The sequence below is a fragment of the Gymnoscopelus braueri genome (genome assembly GCF_963280865.1).
Source record: "Gymnoscopelus braueri genome assembly, chromosome: 9".
Lineage (NCBI taxonomy): Eukaryota > Metazoa > Chordata > Actinopteri > Myctophiformes > Myctophidae > Gymnoscopelus > Gymnoscopelus braueri.
The window spans coordinates 12,084,851-12,103,891 of record NC_137610.1 but is presented as its reverse complement, the minus strand read 5'-3'; the positions used below and the strand labels follow the sequence as shown (position 1 = coordinate 12,103,891).

At 43.5% G+C, this 19,041-nt stretch overlaps 2 protein-coding genes across 11 annotated transcripts in view; one reads left to right on the top strand and one right to left on the bottom strand.

The window, feature by feature from the left end:
• Window positions 1–1,299: 1,299 nt before the first annotated feature.
• On the top strand, window positions 1,300–4,211 carry tmem253 (transmembrane protein 253). The gene is made up of 6 exons (XM_080436669.1): window positions 1,300–1,528; window positions 1,980–2,090; window positions 2,504–2,560; window positions 2,672–2,782; window positions 2,990–3,136; window positions 3,561–4,211. Exons 1-6 carry the CDS (start codon window positions 1,340–1,342, stop codon window positions 3,612–3,614), a joined length of 669 nt encoding a protein of 222 aa, XP_080292795.1. The 5' UTR covers window positions 1,300–1,339; the 3' UTR covers window positions 3,615–4,211.
• A 6,909-nt stretch (window positions 4,212–11,120) lies between these two features.
• Window positions 11,121–19,041, bottom strand: part of frmd4a (FERM domain containing 4A) — a gene marked incomplete at its 5' end in the record, with an annotated part of 115,500 nt that continues 107,579 nt past the window's right edge. For 8 of the 10 annotated variants that reach the window (XM_080438681.1, XM_080438680.1, XM_080438675.1 and 5 more), the window contains 5 exons: window positions 11,121–11,638; window positions 13,223–13,325; window positions 15,055–15,647; window positions 17,592–17,933; window positions 18,728–18,889. In XM_080438681.1, the coding sequence (XP_080294807.1) occupies window positions 11,536–11,638; window positions 13,223–13,325; window positions 15,055–15,647; window positions 17,592–17,933; window positions 18,728–18,889 (1,303 nt within the window). In that variant the 3' untranslated portion in view covers window positions 11,121–11,535. Of the gene's footprint in view, window positions 11,639–12,305; window positions 12,378–13,222; window positions 13,326–15,054; window positions 15,648–17,591; window positions 17,934–18,727; window positions 18,890–19,041 lie in introns of all 10 variants that reach the window. The other 2 variants (XM_080438679.1, XM_080438682.1) reach the window with 2 other exon arrangements.

The window sequence follows — 19,041 nt, the reverse complement described above, 5'->3', positions numbered from 1 at the left end:
CCCTTGTATTGCTGTATACGACCTGTAACTCTGTAACTTAACTGCTGTGCTGCCTCTGGGCGACTGAAATGCCCCTGCAGGATCAATAAAGGTACTGTATCTATCTATCTATCTAGTATGTGATTATGCAGATGAGAGTGATTCAACACAGTATGTATACGTATATACTGGGTCAAGCAGATACATGGGATCCTTCTGATTCCAGTGTGACACCATTTACATGCCATTTTGAGTAACTGATGGTTATGAATTTTTAGCATTGGTTTGCTATTGATTTAATAAGTGTGATGTATTTATGATTAAATGTTTTATTTTGAAAATCTGAAGTGTTTTAGTACATTATAATAAACTAAATGTTTGACTATACTGATAGATATGTTATGATCAGAGTAATATGCTGCAGGATGCACAAAGTGGTAGATCAGGCCCATTTCGCAAAACAATCTGTGCTTTATAATAGAAATGTAAGTGTTACCTTTGGTCTCAGACCAATGAGATCACAGTGTCACCTCCTCAGAGGCGGACCTTATCAATCTCACCAGGGAAAAAACTCAAGTGAACTTTGACCCTCAGGATCCGGGACACAAATAAAGCAGCAGATCCGTAAGAGAAATGCTTAGAAGTGTAAATGTTGTCTTTTAGTAGTCGGCGGGTTCCTTTAAGGTGCTGATATGATCATCTGTGGATAAACGGCTTACAGTTTTGTACATCCACTGTGGAAGGTAAGCTAACCCTTTTTTTTTCTTTCTGAATCACAGATCTCAGTTGTGTTCTTCTCTCAGTCTAAAGTGTGGTTGGTGTGTGTGTGTGTGTGTGTGTGTGTGTGTGTGTGTGTGTGTGTGTGTGTGTGTGTGTGTGTGTGTGTGTGTGTGTGTGTGTGTGTGTGTGTGTGTGTGTGTGTGTGGCAGTGGTGGAAGAAGTACTAGATAGAAGATATTTTACTTACGTAAAAGTAGCAATACCACAATATAAAATACTTTGTTACAAGTAAAAGGCCTGTGTTCAAAATGTTACTTGAGTGAAAGTAGAAAAGTTTTTGTACACTTTTGTACATTTTACACCACTGTTACACCACTATCAAAGTACTAAAATATTTGAAAATAGCAGATCTACAAGCTAACAACGAGTTGTGGTTAAGTGGTTAATGTATGTTTTATAATATAATCATGTATATCTGCAAAGTAACAAAAGTTTTCAAATAATTGTAGTGCAGTAAGTAAGTACAATATTTGCCTCTGAGATGTAGTGGAGTAGAAGTAAAAGTACAGAAAATTGGAAGTGTGTGTGTGTGTGGTGGGGTGGGGTGGGTTGTTTCTATTTTGTTTTCAACACAGTGCTAATGTCCATATTTCTTTCTCCTCAACAGATGACACGAAACATGTTCCAGGAGGGGCTGTACCATGTTTATTTTAAAGAGACGCCCTCTCCCCAAACACTGGCCGCAGCTACAGCTCAGGAGGAGCTGAAAGATGCTAGAATCCACAGCTGGTTTGGGACTGTCGTCAACATCCGACTGTTAGTCAGTGGGGTGAGTGAGCCGCTATTAGTAATACTAATCTACCATGTGTGACACTAAGTGATCGATTGATCGATCAATTGATTGACTACTTTCTAGTATGTTCAGTAAAACACTGTGGGTCGACCTTTGATAGACCTAAAATGTGTGTATTGATTCTGTCAACACGCTACAGTCAGTACATTGCTCTGCTGATGTCATCTTGAGTAATGTAAATATTTCACCACGCCTTCCTACTGGGAATCTCAGACAGGCCCTGATAATGACGTGTACAAATAACTTGCTGTCATTATGAGACAACAGTACTGTACTTATGTCCCTGTGTGTGTGGACACAGAGAGCAACCAACCAAGACAAATCCCTTGTATGGGAACGTATACGTGGCCATTAACCGATTCTGATTCTTGCTTCTAAATCTGTCTGTCTGTCTGTCTGTCTGTCTGTCTGTCTGTCTGTCTGTCAGTTGCTGCAGGTGTTCGGTGCGTTGGCCTGCATACTGACCACAGTAACCCATGCGTGTGTGAGTTACAGCTGCTCCGTCTCCATGGTGACACCAGTCTGGTCAAGTCTGTTTGTGAGTCCAAATTCTTACAAAATACTATTGAAGCTAAAGTTGACAATCAATTATGCTGTGTTATCTCAGTCTGTGAAAACCTTTAATAAATAGACCACGGTTTCAATTCAATATTCTATGTTTAGTCCCTTAGCTCAGTGGTTCTCAAAGTGGGGGTCTGTGGCCAATGCATATCAAACTGGGGGTCTTTGAAATGAAAATGTTTGCGAAACACTGCCTTAGCTGACACTTATGTACAAGGTGAGGGGTTCTGTGTCTCCCTCAAGGACAAAAACTTCACTCAGAGAGGACTCACAACGTGCTTTTCATACAGTAGGAATATTACAGGACAGTCACCAAACTGCTATAACATTTTGCACTCTCAAGGCAGGACCTCAACACACAGTTGTGACAATGTTGTTTTTTTGTTACAGTATTTGGCGACAGGGTGTCTGACAATGGAAGTCCAGAGGAAGCCAAGCAAATTGAAGGTATAAGTATATGTTAACAGTTCCTGTTTCAGTCTGTGCTTGTGGTGTCGTGGTTCTTAATGTGGGGGTCCTGGTGTGCATGTTTCATGATGTTGTGTTCATTGTGAGCAGGTGGCTACACTGATGGGCCTGAACCTCTTCAGTGTGCTGCTTGGATTCTTTGCTCTGCTGGCATACTGCATCAGCTCCGTACATCCTATAGATCTCAAAACAAAGCCGCAGGTACCCATATTTTTCTATCTGTCTGTCCATCCAACATCGTACTAACAGTACATGTATTACAGAACATCTAAACTATATCGATCCACACTTGGAAACAGCTCTTATGATCTCTTTCTGGAGGCTATGCTATAGGACTTCTGTGATGTATTGACTCTTTTGACATTACAAATGTTTTCCAAATCAATTAACTCTCCACCCCCTCCCTAGCGTGTTGGTTCACATATAGCGAAGGGGAGCTCCATTGCATTTACACTGCAGTGTCTCGTGGCATCCATCTATGTGTTGTTCGTGTCCTGGAGAGGCCTGCGTCGCTACAGTGGCCCCAACAGTCAAAACTACAACCGCCTCGCACAGGTCAGTAAGATGTCATGCACTCACGTCGCACACACATGCGTGTGCAAACACTCACGTGTAATACTATAGTAGAGAACCTCCCTTGATTTCCACTGACTGCACTTTTTCTGCTAACTCTAAACACGGCCCCTAACCCTCAGGACTAACTGAAAATCTAAACCAACATTCAAATTCAACTCTAACCTTGCAAATGGCCCTAAATAATCCCATCAAAATGTAAGGACCAGCAAAATGTCCTATTCTACTTAGTCTGACATTGAGTCAGATTGTTTAAAATGTTAGAAGTGGCTCTTGAACAGAAAAGATTTCTCATCAGTTAGACAGTATCGTATTAATCCCAGAAGCTATTACTGTAACTTCAAAACAGCGATGTACAGACGCATTTACAACAAATGTGAAGTGAATTTGACTTCTTTGCCTGTAGGACCAGGGTGACGGCACCAGACTACTGGAGGAAGAAGAAGTATTCAGCCTTTAAATCAAAACAATTGTATTTGTCTATTTATGTGTGTATCTATGTGTGTCCATGTTCCTGATCCATGTTTCTGATGTTTGTACATTTTGTTACTGTATAGATCAGGGCCTGCATGTACAGTCTTTTAAAGTTAGGACTGCTGATTTGAGATCAGTTTGTCTAGTGAAGTTGTATGGAGGCATCACTCCTCACTAGTTTTTATCTCCAGTTGTTCGGTTGACCAGTTGAATTCACCTGCTCTCCCATGTCTAAATATAGCCTGTTATTTGATGGCTAGAATAAAAATCAACATAACCCTGGGACCACAGAACTGCACTGTCCAATCCAGACTGTTAATTTGAATTTTAGTGGACCACCTGAACTGACCACCAGACCCAACTCACGGTCTCCTTTTACAGTGGTATAATTATGAAATTACACAGAGTGTGATTTAATTCCATCCCAACTCTTCAGGTCCACTGAGAAACCACCTGGTGCAGTCCTGGATTACAATGAAAACCTGAATACATGAACTCCCATGGCAGATGATTCAATAGCATCCCAATAGAGTCCCAAGCATGATGGATGAATGGGGGAAATTGATAATTGAATAAAACACTCCACGAGAGAGTTGAATCACTCAACTAAAGCACAGTGACATATTTCTGTTGTTGAAAATGTTGTTTTTGTGACAAATGATAAACTTGTATATTGTACCATTATTGCAATTTTTACAATGAATACTTACTGATCACACATGTACTGTAACAGGAGACTGTTTTAAGTTAAAAGTGTTGTGGGCCTATGAAGTCTGGATATACAAACTGTTGTTTTAACCTTAAAAATGTCAAACATGTCAGTTTGACATTTTTAAGGATGCTGTTCGGTGGTCCCCACTAGAGGGCAGCCATGGCTAATATTAGTGACAATGACACTTCATGTAGTTTGGTAGTCTATATTATAAGACACTACCTCATATGCCTACAGTATATCTAAAACCTCTAAGATGTTCAAAAGATATTTTAGGTGCATGTCATATTTCCATTATTTAGCCACCAAAACTCTAGCTGTGTCATAGATGTTTTCCATCCAAGATACCATTTGCATTGCATACATGTTTTCACATGAACTATATAAATGTGGGGTATTGTGTCCTGCAGTGATCTTCTTTCTCAAGTGCCTTCAGAGTGTCCATGGTGGCTTTATTTGAGTTCCCTGACAACCTTTGTCCTAAATAAAACAGGTCAGATAGATTTGTCAATAAGTCCAATGTAGAATAGATGACATACTGCAGAGCTGATCTGATTTCAATGCAAGTTCTGTTGTTGTTTTAACCACTTTCAAGATGGCATTAAAATTGTCCAAGATAGACAAAATCCCTTAAAAATCACAATAGTCACTGTTGGAGTCAGTAGAGTGTAGTAGGACCTAAGTGCAAGATGAGAGAGGCACTAGGAGTCAAGAACAACAAGTACAAACATAGATTCACAGGTGAGTGACTACGCACAATGAACTGATAGAGAACCAGGGGAGTATAAATAGACATGGACTAACTAGACACCTGAACTAAACTGACAATCAACACAGGGATAGGCTAGGGCACTAACAGGACAGGTGGAGATAACTAAATAATCACAGGGAGCTGAGATAAAACAGGTAACAGCAAACACTAGGACATCACTACAAAATAATGGTATGCTAGTGTAAAGTAAAATTAAAACTAAGAAATAAGGAAGAAACATTACTTGAAAAGGATCACAACTGTAAAGTAAAACACTAACTATAACTAAGGAACAAGGAACACAAGAAAACAACAGGGAGACAGAACAAGATGCGGATTGTGAGCTATTCTACAAGCTCGCAATGAGTTGCATCGCAATGTGTTGTGAGCTTGTAGATCGGTTATTATTCGCTGTTCGTCGTTTGACAAAGGTTAAAGTCCTCTGAAATACACTACAATGAAGAGAGAGGACCAACATGGGGCACAGGTTGCATGCAACCAGGTCTATGTATGCCTATACTGGACATACTCCATTGTATGACAGCATGATTATTAACCAGCTTAGTGTACATACTTAAATCTCTCTGCTAATAATCACATGGCTATTTGTATATATACAATATTTTCACTGAGGTATACAGTAAGTGAGGATGGAGGTCCCTCTGAGCGGTGATTTTACCCAACATAAACACGGACCACCTAGGCCTACAGTATATGTAATCTTTACAAAAAGAATGTATGCTTTTTTTTTTTGCTCTCTCTATCTCTCTCTCTCTCACACACACACGCTCGCACACACACACACACACACACACACACACACACACACACACACACACACACACACACACACACACACACACACACACACACACACACACACACACACACACACACACACACACACACACACACACACACACGGTAAAAGTATGATGTGTTTCAGTGTTTACATTATGTCCCAAGGGATTTCATTGACACTATAAAGCAAGGTCATACTCCAGCCTTATAGGACACACACACACACACACACACGCACGCACGCCCGCGCGCGCACACACACACACACACACACACACACACACACACACACACACACACACACACACACACACACACACACACACACACACACACACGCACCACTATGAGTGATTTTTTTTCCTCTTTATAGAGGAACCAGTTTCTCACGGCATGTCTGGCTAACAGCTTCCAGCTGTGCTCTGGTTAGTAACAGTTCTATGGGAACACATATAACAGACACACGGCAGAGAAAGTGGGATTTATTAGTACATGGACAGAGAAGGATGGGACGAGGCTGGATGTTATTATACAAGTTGACATCTGATCCTTAGGGCTGGATTTCAATAGGTTCTGAAAGCCGTGAAAGTTTCAGTCACGAATACTACTGCATGTGCCTGGTAACCTGTAATGTTTGTTTGCCTGTACCCTTCATTTAGTTTAAAAGGTCAGCCTTACTACAAAGATATATCCTACATAAATGAAGAGTTATTCGACCTGAGTAAGAGGGCTCGAAACCCTTTGCATGCCAGGTAAAGGGGCCCAAAGGATGCCCCGTTAAAAATGTCAGACATCTTTGACTATTTAACATCCTGAATCCTTTGTCCTGTATGACTATGTCGTCCCCTGCAAAAGATGATTAACATCTATTGTGTTTGGAATGGAATCTTCCTCACGGCTTCATAGGAAATCCTCTAGCCATGTTGTTTTGGGGGGACATTCCATAAGAGAGACGTGAGTGAGACCTAACTGTGATGACATGGGAGTGAGTGTGACTGGGAGGAAGCGTAAGTGAATGAGAGTCTATGAGAGGATTTCCCTTTGATACACGGCCCGGCGGAGGCCATCTTTGCTGACTCAAGACAGACGGAGGAAAGTTGGTTCTTCACTAAATGCCTGACTTATGTTTGTTTTGTGCACCATGACACAAACCCAAAATAGCAGATCTACAAGATGCCATGTGGGCTTTGTTTGCAACGTGTTAATTAAGTATTTAATCAATCAATCAATGAATTCTAGATCTGTGAGCGTGTAGACTGTAACCTTTGTGGGAGCAGCCAGAAGTGAGAGAGTGAATGAATGAACAAGTACACGAGAAGCCTCATCTTGTCCACTTTAAAAACACATGAAAATGAAATAGAAAAACAGACACGTAACTTATTGAGAACATTCAGCAATAATTTATTTCTCATAATCTCAAGAACCACCGAGTCTTTTCATCTGGAAAATTCATCATCGACTTGCCAACAACACAGTTTTGAAAAATGTAAAGTTTACTATACAAATTCTTAATAGAAAAAAAGAATAAATTAACTGTGGAATTCAGTTATTATTATTTATTTTTTTATCAATTCCACTTTTTTTTCTTCTCTACAACACCTTTAATGTCGGGTTACAGTTGAACAGAACCAATAAAATCAAAGTTACATGCTCTATTGTCTGGTGGTGAGGGGGAAAGGTGGGGGTCCCTATTACTTCAAATCTGTCAGTTAAAATAAGCTTGGGGTGTTGCACATCTGGAATTGATAACAATGACAGGTAGTCCTAAGAAGATTCTAAGTGACAAAGCAGTAACTGGTCAATTATTTGTAGCACCTGAAAGGGTTAACAGAACTAAGGAAAAAAGTGAGAGACAGAGAGAGAGAAAATACTGGTTCATATAAAAACAAGGAACATTGTTTAAACAGTTGCGAATGTTAAAAATCCCACCGTGGAGGCTCCACGACGCCCCCTTCTGTTAAGTACAGGAAAACAAAAAAATGATCAATAAAAGTTAGTTGGTTTGCTTTATCTTTATCCTTTCAGGACTAAAAAAAGACTTCATACATTTCTACGGAGAAGTACGGAGCATTTCCAGAGCGACAGAGGAAGGGTACTTCACACTTTCGTCACATTTGGGCTCAGAGGTCAGAGGTTACGACAAGGTTGAGAGTTCAAAGGTGAAATAGGACGGTTTGGGGCGGGGTGGGGGAGGGGGGTAGTATTATGTATAACAGACGTGCTTGTGTTTGGGTGTGGCGGACGCTGGGTGGGGGGGCATGCATGGCATTGCGTCATGGAACACAAAAGGTGGCTCTTTCAAAGAGAAACAGTTGGCACTACAACCGCAGTCAAGACGGGGGCTTGAGCTTGTACAAAAAGCTCAGAGTTGGTTTTGAACCTCAACAATGGGGGGAGGGGGGGGGGGGTCTGGTTCGAGAACCAGATGCACAGTGGCAGCTTTACATTTAACATGATGATAGGAGGGGGAAAATGGACAAAAACCAGTGCGCAAAAGAGACCACACACTGGTTGGAGGGGTACTTTAGAGAGTGAGGTTCCATACACTGTGGTATGTCACCCACCCTGTAGAGATGGGCCTGCTAGTCTAAATAAAACAGCAGCTTCCCTCTTTTTGGGGGGAGCATAGTTCTCAACATTAAAACTCTCGCACATGATGGGAGTTACTTAGAGATCACACTCAAAACCGGATGTGCTTTTAGACCCTGTTCTGACTAATTCATTGTTTGAGGAAAGAGGCTCAGCGTATTTGTGTGACATTATTGTGATTGAAAAAAGCGGGGTGTACGGCTTGTCTTCTGTCCTGATTGTGTGCACAGGGGATAACACGATTGGTGGCCTAAGGCAATGGTTTTCAACCAGTGGTCCTTGAGGGGGTTCCAGGTGGTCCCCAGCTAAATGATGGAGAGTTGGTAACCAAATGGACCCTCATAGATCTTTAACTCTCAAGAGTTACATTATTGTTCTGCATCTGCATGACTTGATTAGTTAATTTACAAGAAGTCTACACAATTAGAGAATGTAGAGGAATTGTTATTTTGACAAAATCTTATCCAACGATAACAAAATATTCAAATGTTTGGATCTGAGAGGCTAAATCTCATCAAACGGTGGTCCGTGGCTCAAACGCCGAATAAATAACGGCCCTTGATATGAAAAAGGTTGAAAACCACCAGCCTAAAGGAAGCCAATCAAGGTCCGTCTGCTGCCGTAATGATGATCCTGATGATACAAACACGTTCCTCATTGATTCTGTGGTGAAATGACCACTGTGGAGACATTATTTTTGTTGTGTTTTGTTATTTCCTGGCTATATCAGGGGGCCATCTGTATTTCCTCTGATAAAGTGTAACTGCCACTTAAAGTGGCACCTTTTAAATCAGATGATAATGATTCCAAATTGGGTCCTTATAGACATTGTATGACTATTCATGTTGTGCTTGGAAATCAATTAAGACTGAAAACTCCACATACGCACGCACACACATACGTGCGCACGCACGCGCGTGCGCGTGCGCACTCTCTCACACACACACACACACACACACACACACACACACACACACACACACACACACACACACACACACACACACACACACACACACACACACAGTAAGTGCCTGAACTCCTCATACAGTATGTACAGTATGTATACCAGGTGACTGATTGAACAGTTTGTCTCACTGTCACTCTGCTGCTCTGATAGCCAAACAGTAAAATCCTGAGTGTCTCATTTAACTCTGACTGTGTACAAATGTTGTACAGTCTATAGAGTTACAAATGCATTAATTAACACTGAGGATGTTACTGTGTATGGAACTGGGGCATTGAGGAAACATGGCGATTGAAGGAAATGACTGTTTCAGTGCTGAATTACAGTACAAACGTAAAAGCACCAACGTGTTTGGCACCGATAATTCTAGTGTGCCCATATGACTATGTTCTGACAGTCATGTGCTCATGGCCAGTGTTGCGTATAAGGAGAGAGGACAAGCCGCCACTAAAAGCAACTGTATTCAGTAGGAAAGCTCCTCTCCTCTGCTTGTATACACGCCCGTAAAAAAGTTCGGTCCCATCCTTAACCTGCAGGCAATGCGGAAAGAGCAGACACTAGGGCTGGACTGACGGACAAATAGACAGACAGAATAGACCCATGTTTTTGTTTTTTTTTACCCAGCCCGTCCCCTACACTTCTACAAAGGGAAGGACAGAAACACAGCGTGGTGGGGACCAGTACACAGCCACGACTGCAGCAAGAGAAAAACAGAGACAGTTACACTGAAGCTTAACAGACGTCCACACTGGTCGATGTGCTCGACTTTCACAGATCTCAAACAGCACAATCGTCCTTCACTTCCAGATGCAGGTAGCAGACAGGAGGGCGAAACCAGATCAGTGTTGTTTGGTGAGGGTACGACCAAACTAAAAGCACACGTTTAAAGTTTACAGGTACTAAATGAAACCACGTTCGCCTCCTCGACCCCCTATCTTTCGACCACCCCGGTTTTGTCGAATGTTCTCAGCACAAGGTAGACAGACTGAGGGTTGTAGCAGACAAGGACAGTCCCATGAAAACCATAGAGTGAAAGTCAAAGTAAGCCACTAAGTCATTTGAAGTACGCATAGATTGTGTTTACTGCCAAACCCCCCCCAAAAACCAAAACCTCTCTCTGTGATGCACCTACTGTATGGGGGGGGCCTTTTATCCCTGTGGAGAAATGCACGCTTACATTCACTCTATGCCCGGTTCATGTGCTGCCACAACGCCTGGTATTGCTACGGTCCTTGCTAACTCAAGACAGCGTCCCAGGAACAGTCCACTCCCACTCGGTTGACCGACAGTCCGTTACAGGAACTACGGGGAACACATAGTATCAGTCTGACTCTGTGCAGCGTCCGTCTCCACGAGAACCCTGCTGCGTCCAGTTCGTCTGGTGGGATCTTTGGTTGTGGGATGAACCGAGACAGTTTGTCCATCAGCTTCTTTTGTTTAACGTCGCTCCTCCTTATGTGTCATTTACTACCACTCTTTGTTTTCTTTTTTTTATACACAGGTACAAGTGAACCAAACAGACATCGATGGATGAATGAGAGCAGACGCACACCTATCAATGGCCCCCCCGGGATATAAAACAGGATGGCAAGGGCTCAAAACCAGCAGGTATCCTCTTGATTGTTTGGCAGTACACTGGTGTTAGTCAGTAAGGTCCGGGAGGGGAAGGTAAGATAGGAGCCGGTGACAGCTGACACTGCTTTCTGTGAATCTGAGTGTGTGTGAGTGTGTGTGAGCGTGTGTGTGTGTGTGTGTGTGTGTGTGTGTGTGTGTGTGTGTATGTATGTATGTATTCAGTATATCTTTCTGTCTCCCTGTCTCCCCTTGGCGTCATTTCCTCATGTGCTGCGTGCGGCGGAGGAGTGTGGATGAGGAAAGGGGCTCTGTAGTGCTGCAGGGGGATAAAGAAAAAAAAAGTTCCAAGAGCCTGAGAGGCTCTCGTAAACCCATCGTTTTTCCAGGTCACCAGTCCAGTCCGGGCAAGGTGTTTTTTACGGGGACCTTTTCAAGACGAGGTTGTAGGTTGTAGATGGGTAATAGTAGCGAGGATGGGAAGGTGGGGGTTGTGGGTAAGAGAGTTAAGGGTCTCAGACCAGAGTTCCAGGTTTGGCCTTGTCGTGTCCGTACCACTGCACGTCTGCCAACTCTGAGCACAACGGGCTGCTGAGGAAACAGCTGTCACTGAAGGACCTGCAGGGACGTACAGACAGAGTTCAGGCATGAGCGTCACACAGGGTACACCTGTTCCCCGTCGGTGCATCAGTATACCTGTTAAGACCAATGAGTCAAAAAAATGCTATCACCTAGTATATGGATGTTAACCACATAAGCCTTATACAGTATACTTGCCCAAAATAGGGACAGCAGGGTTAAAGTGGTTAAGTGTTCATCAAAACGTACAGTAATAATTAGAGAATGTCTAAATTCTACAGCTAACATCGTTAACGGGTTGTGTTTCTGTTAGTGGAGTCTGCAGGAGATGAACCACAGAGAAGCATTGACAGCCATGACAGAATAGAGCACATGCACAGAGTCCAGATACAGAACAGGCAGAGAGAGAGAGCCAGTGGCACAGATACTGCCACGCTCAAAGAGCAAAAGATAAGAGCCCCCGTTTCAGCCCACATACACGTCATGTTTTGTCATATTAGCAGATGGTGAAAACATCAACACCCGCTTTAATCCCCAACTTGGGGGGGGGGTGTCTCTCAGTCGATACAAGTTTGATGAGGTGCAAATTTGTGCCGACAGCTGTAGCGTTAATCTGTTTGCTTCTCGGTATCGCTGTTGAGTTTTGGACTCCTACGGTCTACGGTTTTTTGAAGCCCTTAGGAGGCTGAGCCCAGACAGACAGTACCTCTAGGCATCAGAGCTGGGCTGAGGGGCAGACTGACACACATCCTCAGTAGGAGAGCTGTCTGCTGTGCCTCTAAACCAGGAGAAAAGAAAGACACACACACACGCACACACACACACGCGCGCACACACACACACACACACACACACACACACACACACACACGCACACGCACACGCACACACGCACACACGCACATGCACACATGCGCGCACACACACACACACACACGCAAATGCACACATGTGCACACACACACGCACACGCACGCACACACACACACACACACACACACACACACACACACACACAAACACATACATACACACACACACACACATGCACCCACACACAAGGAAAGGAGAGTTAGTAACGGAAGAGAAAGGAAGAAGAAGGTAGGGAGGAGGACAGTGAGAAAGAGGACATGTTTGGGGGGAATTATAGGTGGAAAATGTTAGGTTACAGTGTTTAGAGATGCGAAGAGAAGAGAAGAAAAGAAATTAATGCAGAGAGAGGAAACGGGGTGGGGGGGGGGGGGTGGGACAATCAGAATAAGAGGAAGGCATCAGAGCAATACAGGGGGGGGGGACATTTTACAAAGCCGTTAAAAGAGAGTTGAGTCAACGTGGTCAAACAGCAGCAGCGCATTAAGTTGAGAGAGATGCAGTCAGTGCTTGGTGAGTATGCCTAGGTTAGCTATAGGCAGAGGAGCAGAGAAGACAAGGTGCAGAATAGCGAAGTGCGCGCTCATCCTGTAATGCATGAACATCTGGGCCTTATCTGGGCCTGAACCGCTGCTGCCGAGCAGGAAGTCCTAAGAGAAGACCTTTGACTTTGTTCCCAAAAACGTCTGTGTGCATGTGTGTGCGACTGTGCGTGTGTGTGTGTGTGCATGTGCGTGTGTGCGCGTGTCTTACCCGCTCTGCCAGTTAAGGATGTGCTGTGGGCTACAAGGGGGTGTTGGTGTGGCAGCCTGTTCACTGGAGGGGGTCATACTCCTCTGGCTGTGAGGGGACGCAGCTATGTGGAGAAAATGACAGTCAGTACATGGGAGAAAACAACAGAACACAGACACAGACACAGACACAGATAGTACTGGGCAAAAAAAATCCAAGTTCACCAATATGATTAGTATATTTTATCAAACAAAATGAAAGTTTCTATTGAAAATATTATTTCAATGTATCTTGCAAAGTGATTATGTGAAAATAAGAATATAAACATATAAGACTTATAAATGTCTAAACCTGTATGCAACAGTATGTACTTTATGTGATTTGGGGAGTTTAAACCAAGCGTGATATTTGTGGGATATATGAAATATCAATGTTTTGTCCATACGTATGTTGTTATACCCTGTGCTAACATACAGACACTCCCACAGGCAAACACAATAGAGACTGCCGTGGGGTGAAGGACAAAGGAATTCCATCAATGCTTCACGTATTGGCTTTAGGGCACTGGTTCTAAAAAGTGGGGTCAAGGGACCTACCGGGGTCTTTGAGGGGATTCCAGGGGCAAAATGTTTAAACAAATGTTTTGGCTATTTGAACAAGCTCACAATGTGTTGTTATGTGACAGGTAGATTTGCTATTTAAAATACTATTTCAAATGGGGGTCCACGGCCCAATAGATATCAATTTGGAGGTCCTTGACATGAAAATGTTTGAGAACCACTGCTTTAGGGGGTATGGTCTGATTGGTCTCGAAGGGTTTAGGGGGTGTGGTTCAGGGCAGACAGGGGATCATGTTTCCAGCACATAAAAGTAGGTTCTGCAGGCCTCGTTGGCGCAGTAGGCAGCGCGTCAGTCTCATAATCTGAAGGTCGTGAGTTCGAGCCTCACACGGGGCATTCCTTTTCTCCCAGTCACCACTATTAAGTTTAAAGTTAGAGCTGAGAAGCCCTTAAAGCTTGCCAATGTAATTTACTTTGGAAAATTCATTATGTTACACTCTAGAGTTTGAGTATAGAGTTTGAGTTGAGTAAGGAGAACTTAACTAAGTGGTAATTAACATAAAAAACAAACAAAGACTTTTGTTTTGTTTGGGCTGCAACTACTATTTTTTATTATTCGGTTAACCTATGTCATTTAGATCATAAAATGATGAAAAATAAGGTCATAAATAAAAGTACAAAAGTATGTACTATGTACAGTACATAAAGTACAAAATGTACTTTATTACTAAACCTCACATCACATGTTACATGTTAACTAAACACATGTTCACTAAACCTAAACAGACATAGTTGAATCTCTTAATATGTTTACCCAGCAGTTAAAATCATAACTTTTAATTTGATATCACTTTATATTTATACATTTAACATGCAACAGAGCAATTTTATTTGATTAATTTATCGATAATTAAACAACTTGTTTCACCACTACAATGTTTTAAGCTAGACTACATGAGGTGTGGGCCACCATAACCCTAAGACCGGGAACGCATCTGTGTCATTTTAGATTTCTTTGGCTATTCAAAAACAGAAGATATACAAGTGCACCTGAGCTTGTAGATCTGCTATTTTTGAAAAATCTTATCTTATCTTATATTTTTAAAGCGAACATTTTTAACTCAAATCTTTGCTTCTGGGGGTCCCTGGAACAAAATATATTGAGATGGGGGTCCGCGGCCAAATACATATCATTTTGGGGGTCCTTGACGTGAAAAGGTTTGAGAACCACTGATATTTCAAAAACTGTTAGGATTTAGAAGGCATTTTGTAGAACGGGTTAAATCCACCCACCTGGCGAGCCCTTGGCGAGCGTTCCCACCCTGCTCCCTCGCAGTGTGCCTTGCTGCGACCCCGTGTCCGAGGAGTTGGACCCCGAGTGCGAGTGGCTCCTCTCCTTGAGGCTCCCCGAGGACCTCTGGTACCAGCACCTGAGCTCGTCCGACACGGCCGCCCGGCCGCCCCCGCCGCCGCTTCCTCCTCCGCCGCCGTCTCGCCCGAGCGAGGGAGTCCGTACGATTTGCGACCGCGACGGCGTGAGCCGCCCGCTGCTGCTCCCGTCTCCGCTCTCGTCGCCTCCCCAGGTCTCCTTGTAGAGGCCGCCGGCCGTGTACGAGCTGGACGTCTTGAACTGGGCCTTGACGCTGTAGTGGCCCTCCTGGTCGCTCTCCAGGCTGCGCACCACCACCGCGCTGGGGCTGCCCTCCACGTACAGCGGGTACTCCTTGATGCGGTATTGCGACGACGGCTGGCTCTGGCTGTGGAGGTAGACGCCGTGGTGGCCGCTGCCGCCCGTCCCGCCTCCCACCCCAACGCCGCCGGAGCCGTTCTTGGCCGCCAGGTTGGGCATGGAGCCCGAGTTGGACGAGCCTAGGTGACCCGCCGACCTGGAGAGGAGAAGACAAAGAGGACGAGCGAGTCAGATACGTGCAAAAAATGACACACACGTGACATGCATGTTTGAGCGGGAAAGCTTCGGATGATGTAGTGCTATGATCAGTGGTACTAGTGGCATCTAGTGTGTTATATTCACTGAAGGACACATTGTAAAACGCTTTAAAATAAAATAAAATAATGGAACATAATTAGAAATCTACAAAACAAGTGTAAATATTGGCCTAAGGGTGACACAAAAGGAAACACCATGGGGTCACCCAAAACAGTATGGCTCATCCAGCAAATCCCTTTTTTTTCCTTTTCTTTTTTATCCTGCGGTCTTTCTTATATTATGAGACGTCTTGTGTGTAAAGTTCACATTTTGGCTTGAGGATGGCGCTGGAGGAAAGGTCATGGGGTCACTCAAATGGTTACGGTTCCATCCTCAGAATATGCTCAGCAAGTTTCATGGCAAGCCGGTTTTTGAGATATCTTCTGTGCAGGTGGATATTTTGGCCAAAGGGTGGTGCTAGAACAGAGGTTTTCAAAGCCAGAAATAGTGGGCCTTACTTACTGTAAGCCAAAAGGTCAGACAACTGCGTCCCACCCCATGACATTACTATAGACTGTGTTGTTTATATGTGTATTCAAAGAGACATTCAGGTCCTGTGGTTGGGTAGTAGGACCACTACTGGTTGACTAGGGATATTGCATGAAACTAAAATGGAAATAAGTTTTCACGAGGGGGACCCAGGTTTCACAGGAAAGTTATATGTTGCAGCTTTAAATGGCCAAAATCTAATAAATGTAAAATGCAGGAAGCTACAACTCAGCACATTAAGATTAAGTCCAAAAATAGAAATTATCATACAAATGCTGAAATGCAGATACAATTAATGGCACTCATTTTGAGTCCTTCATGCTTGAAAGGCCTATCTGTGCCAATTTGCGACAGATAGAGAGAGAGAGAGAGAGAGAGAGAGAGAGAGAGAGAGAGAGAGAGAGAGAGAGAGAGAGAGAGAGAGAGAGAGAGTAAAAGGAGAGTCAGGGCAACTTTCAACTGATATATTAAAGTAATAGTTTGCGGAGCCGCAACAAGTTGTGCCACTGCCAGGTTTAATTTTATGCTAGCATGCTGATGAATAAAGGCCAGAGCGCACAGTAGGGGAGCGGTAATAAAGAAGTTAAGAAGTTCAACTCGTTTCACTAATTGTGTACTGGAATTAGGCAAACTAATAAAAAAAACAAAAGTAAGGAGTTCTCCTCGTTTCACTATTTGTATGCTGGGTTTAGGAAAACTAATATAGAAACCAAAAGAAAGAAGTTTAACTCGTTTCACTAATTGTCAACTGGAATTAGGAAAACTAATATAGAAACCAAAAGAAAGAAGTTCAACTCGTTTCACTAATTGTCTACTGGAATTAGGAAAACTAATATAGAAACCAAAAGAAAGAAGTTCTCCTCATTTCACAATTAGTATGCTGGAATTAGGAAAAATAATACGTCACATCTGTTGCGTGAATCTGTGGGCATTGCGTGAATCTGTGGGCATAACTACAATTATGCTTCATGTCGCTTTCACCTCAAATCTCTCTGAATCCCACCCCGCCCGCATCTTACACTTCTCACAAAACCCATGTCCCAGAGGAAAGGCCATACTTCGGGTTTAAAGTGCTGGTTGGATGGACCAATGCCATCCTGCATTGCAGGATTCTCAAATTTCCTCACTCTCTCTACCATATAGCAAAGCATTTTATATTACTCCTGTAATTTATGCAAAAAGTGGGCAGGAAATTATTTGACAATATATTTTGTATGTGGAAATACTATTTCATAAATATAGTTGTGTGTACTACTTTGGCCATTCATACATTTTGTCCCATATAGAATCTAGGTCTATTTCTTATTTGTTTTCTATATTTTGAAACTAATGTATATAGGCTATTGTCACCTACCTGTGCCGTTGCCTCTGCCTCTGTCGGGCTTTGGAGGGCGAGTCCTCTCCCAAGGTGGAGTAGTTGGGGTTGCTACCAGGGGCGTGGGGCCCACCGGCGGGGTAGTAGTGCTCCGAGCTGCTCTGGCTGGTGCAGGAGGAGCAGTCGTCCAGCGGGTCGGAGCCGTTGAAGCCGCGGCCGGGGCCCAGGAAGAACTCAGGGCTGCCCTGCGTGCCCAGGGCGTGGTGGGGGTGTGCATCGGGGTCGGACGGCAGCAGCTTACCCTGGGACTCCAGGCTGGAGCTGCGGGTCCTAAAGTGCTGAGCCAGACTGTGCAGACGGGTGGGACTGATGTCCACTGACCTGTGGGGACACAAGGAAAGCCCAGGAGGAGGGTTTAGTGTCAGGACCACTATAAGGAACCCAGGCGTACAGGGATTGTGCGTGGCTACAACATCAGGAATACACCATTGACATGAAGAGCTTTAAGGTGATTGCGGAGGTACCACCCTGGCAGTGCCAAGTGAGACAGAAAGTTCATGTGAAAGTGGTATTAAATCCTATACTAATAAAGGTAGGTTCCACAGAGAGGGGCTTTGACCACTACACTCTCAATGGACACGCTAAGGTTCTAATCTATAGAACTGAAGTAGGTTAGGTTCTGCAGCTCACTTAAACCAATCTGTATGGTAGATGTTAATACAACATAACTAGCACAACTGCAGTGGTTGGATGTGGTTTTCCTACTCTTCCATAGAGAAAGTTTGATCCTGGCGTCGTGTAGGACACCGACTGGTTGACAACATCAATAAAGTTATTTGAAGGTGTGACACTCCGAAAACGGACAATCTACAAGCTCACAATGCATCTGTGACACGTTGTGGCTTGTAGATCCACGGCACACAGCTAAGTATAAATCAGCCAAAATAATAATTTTACTCGACTAAATCAACTGTAGATTTAGTTGACTAAAATCTTATGATATTTAGTCAACTAAAACTAGACTAAAAGTAAAACATTTCAGATGACTAAAATATGACTAAAACTAAATGGAATTTTATTCAAAAGACTATGAGGATTAACACTGTATGAAGCAAGTATTTTTCAGTTCCTGTTTTTTTTTGCTAATAATGTGATGGTTGCAGTAGGTGGCTGACCTGGTGGAGTGTACATAGTGAGGTGCCCTGGTCCTCAGGTCTGGGGTGGAGGGCATGCTGGACTGAGAACTCCAGTGAGGATTAAGGGCCCTGATGGGGCTGCTCTGCAGAGAGTTACTGCCCCCTGCCTCCGCACTGCCCGAGCTGGGGAAACGCCTGTGACTGCGTGGAGGTGGAGATGGCAAGAGAAATCTTTTTTACTTATTTGAAACATATTTAGATATAATAGTCAATGGATAACGGCATAAATGTAAAAAAATATCACAGGTCAAAAGGGGGAGTGACATAGTGACAGAGATTAAAGATAGAAGATT

Excerpts from the sequence above, each read along its gene's own strand:
- tmem253 (XM_080436669.1), top strand. The coding sequence starts at position 1,340 with ATGTCCATATTTCTTTCTCCTCAACAGATGACACGAAACATGTTCCAG. Across the intron at positions 1,529-1,979 it reads TCCGACTGTTAGTCAGTGGG|TTGCTGCAGGTGTTCGGTGC; the intron begins GTGAGTGAGCCG and ends TCTGTCTGTCAG. Across the intron at positions 2,561-2,671 it reads GGAAGCCAAGCAAATTGAAG|GTGGCTACACTGATGGGCCT; the intron begins GTATAAGTATAT and ends CATTGTGAGCAG.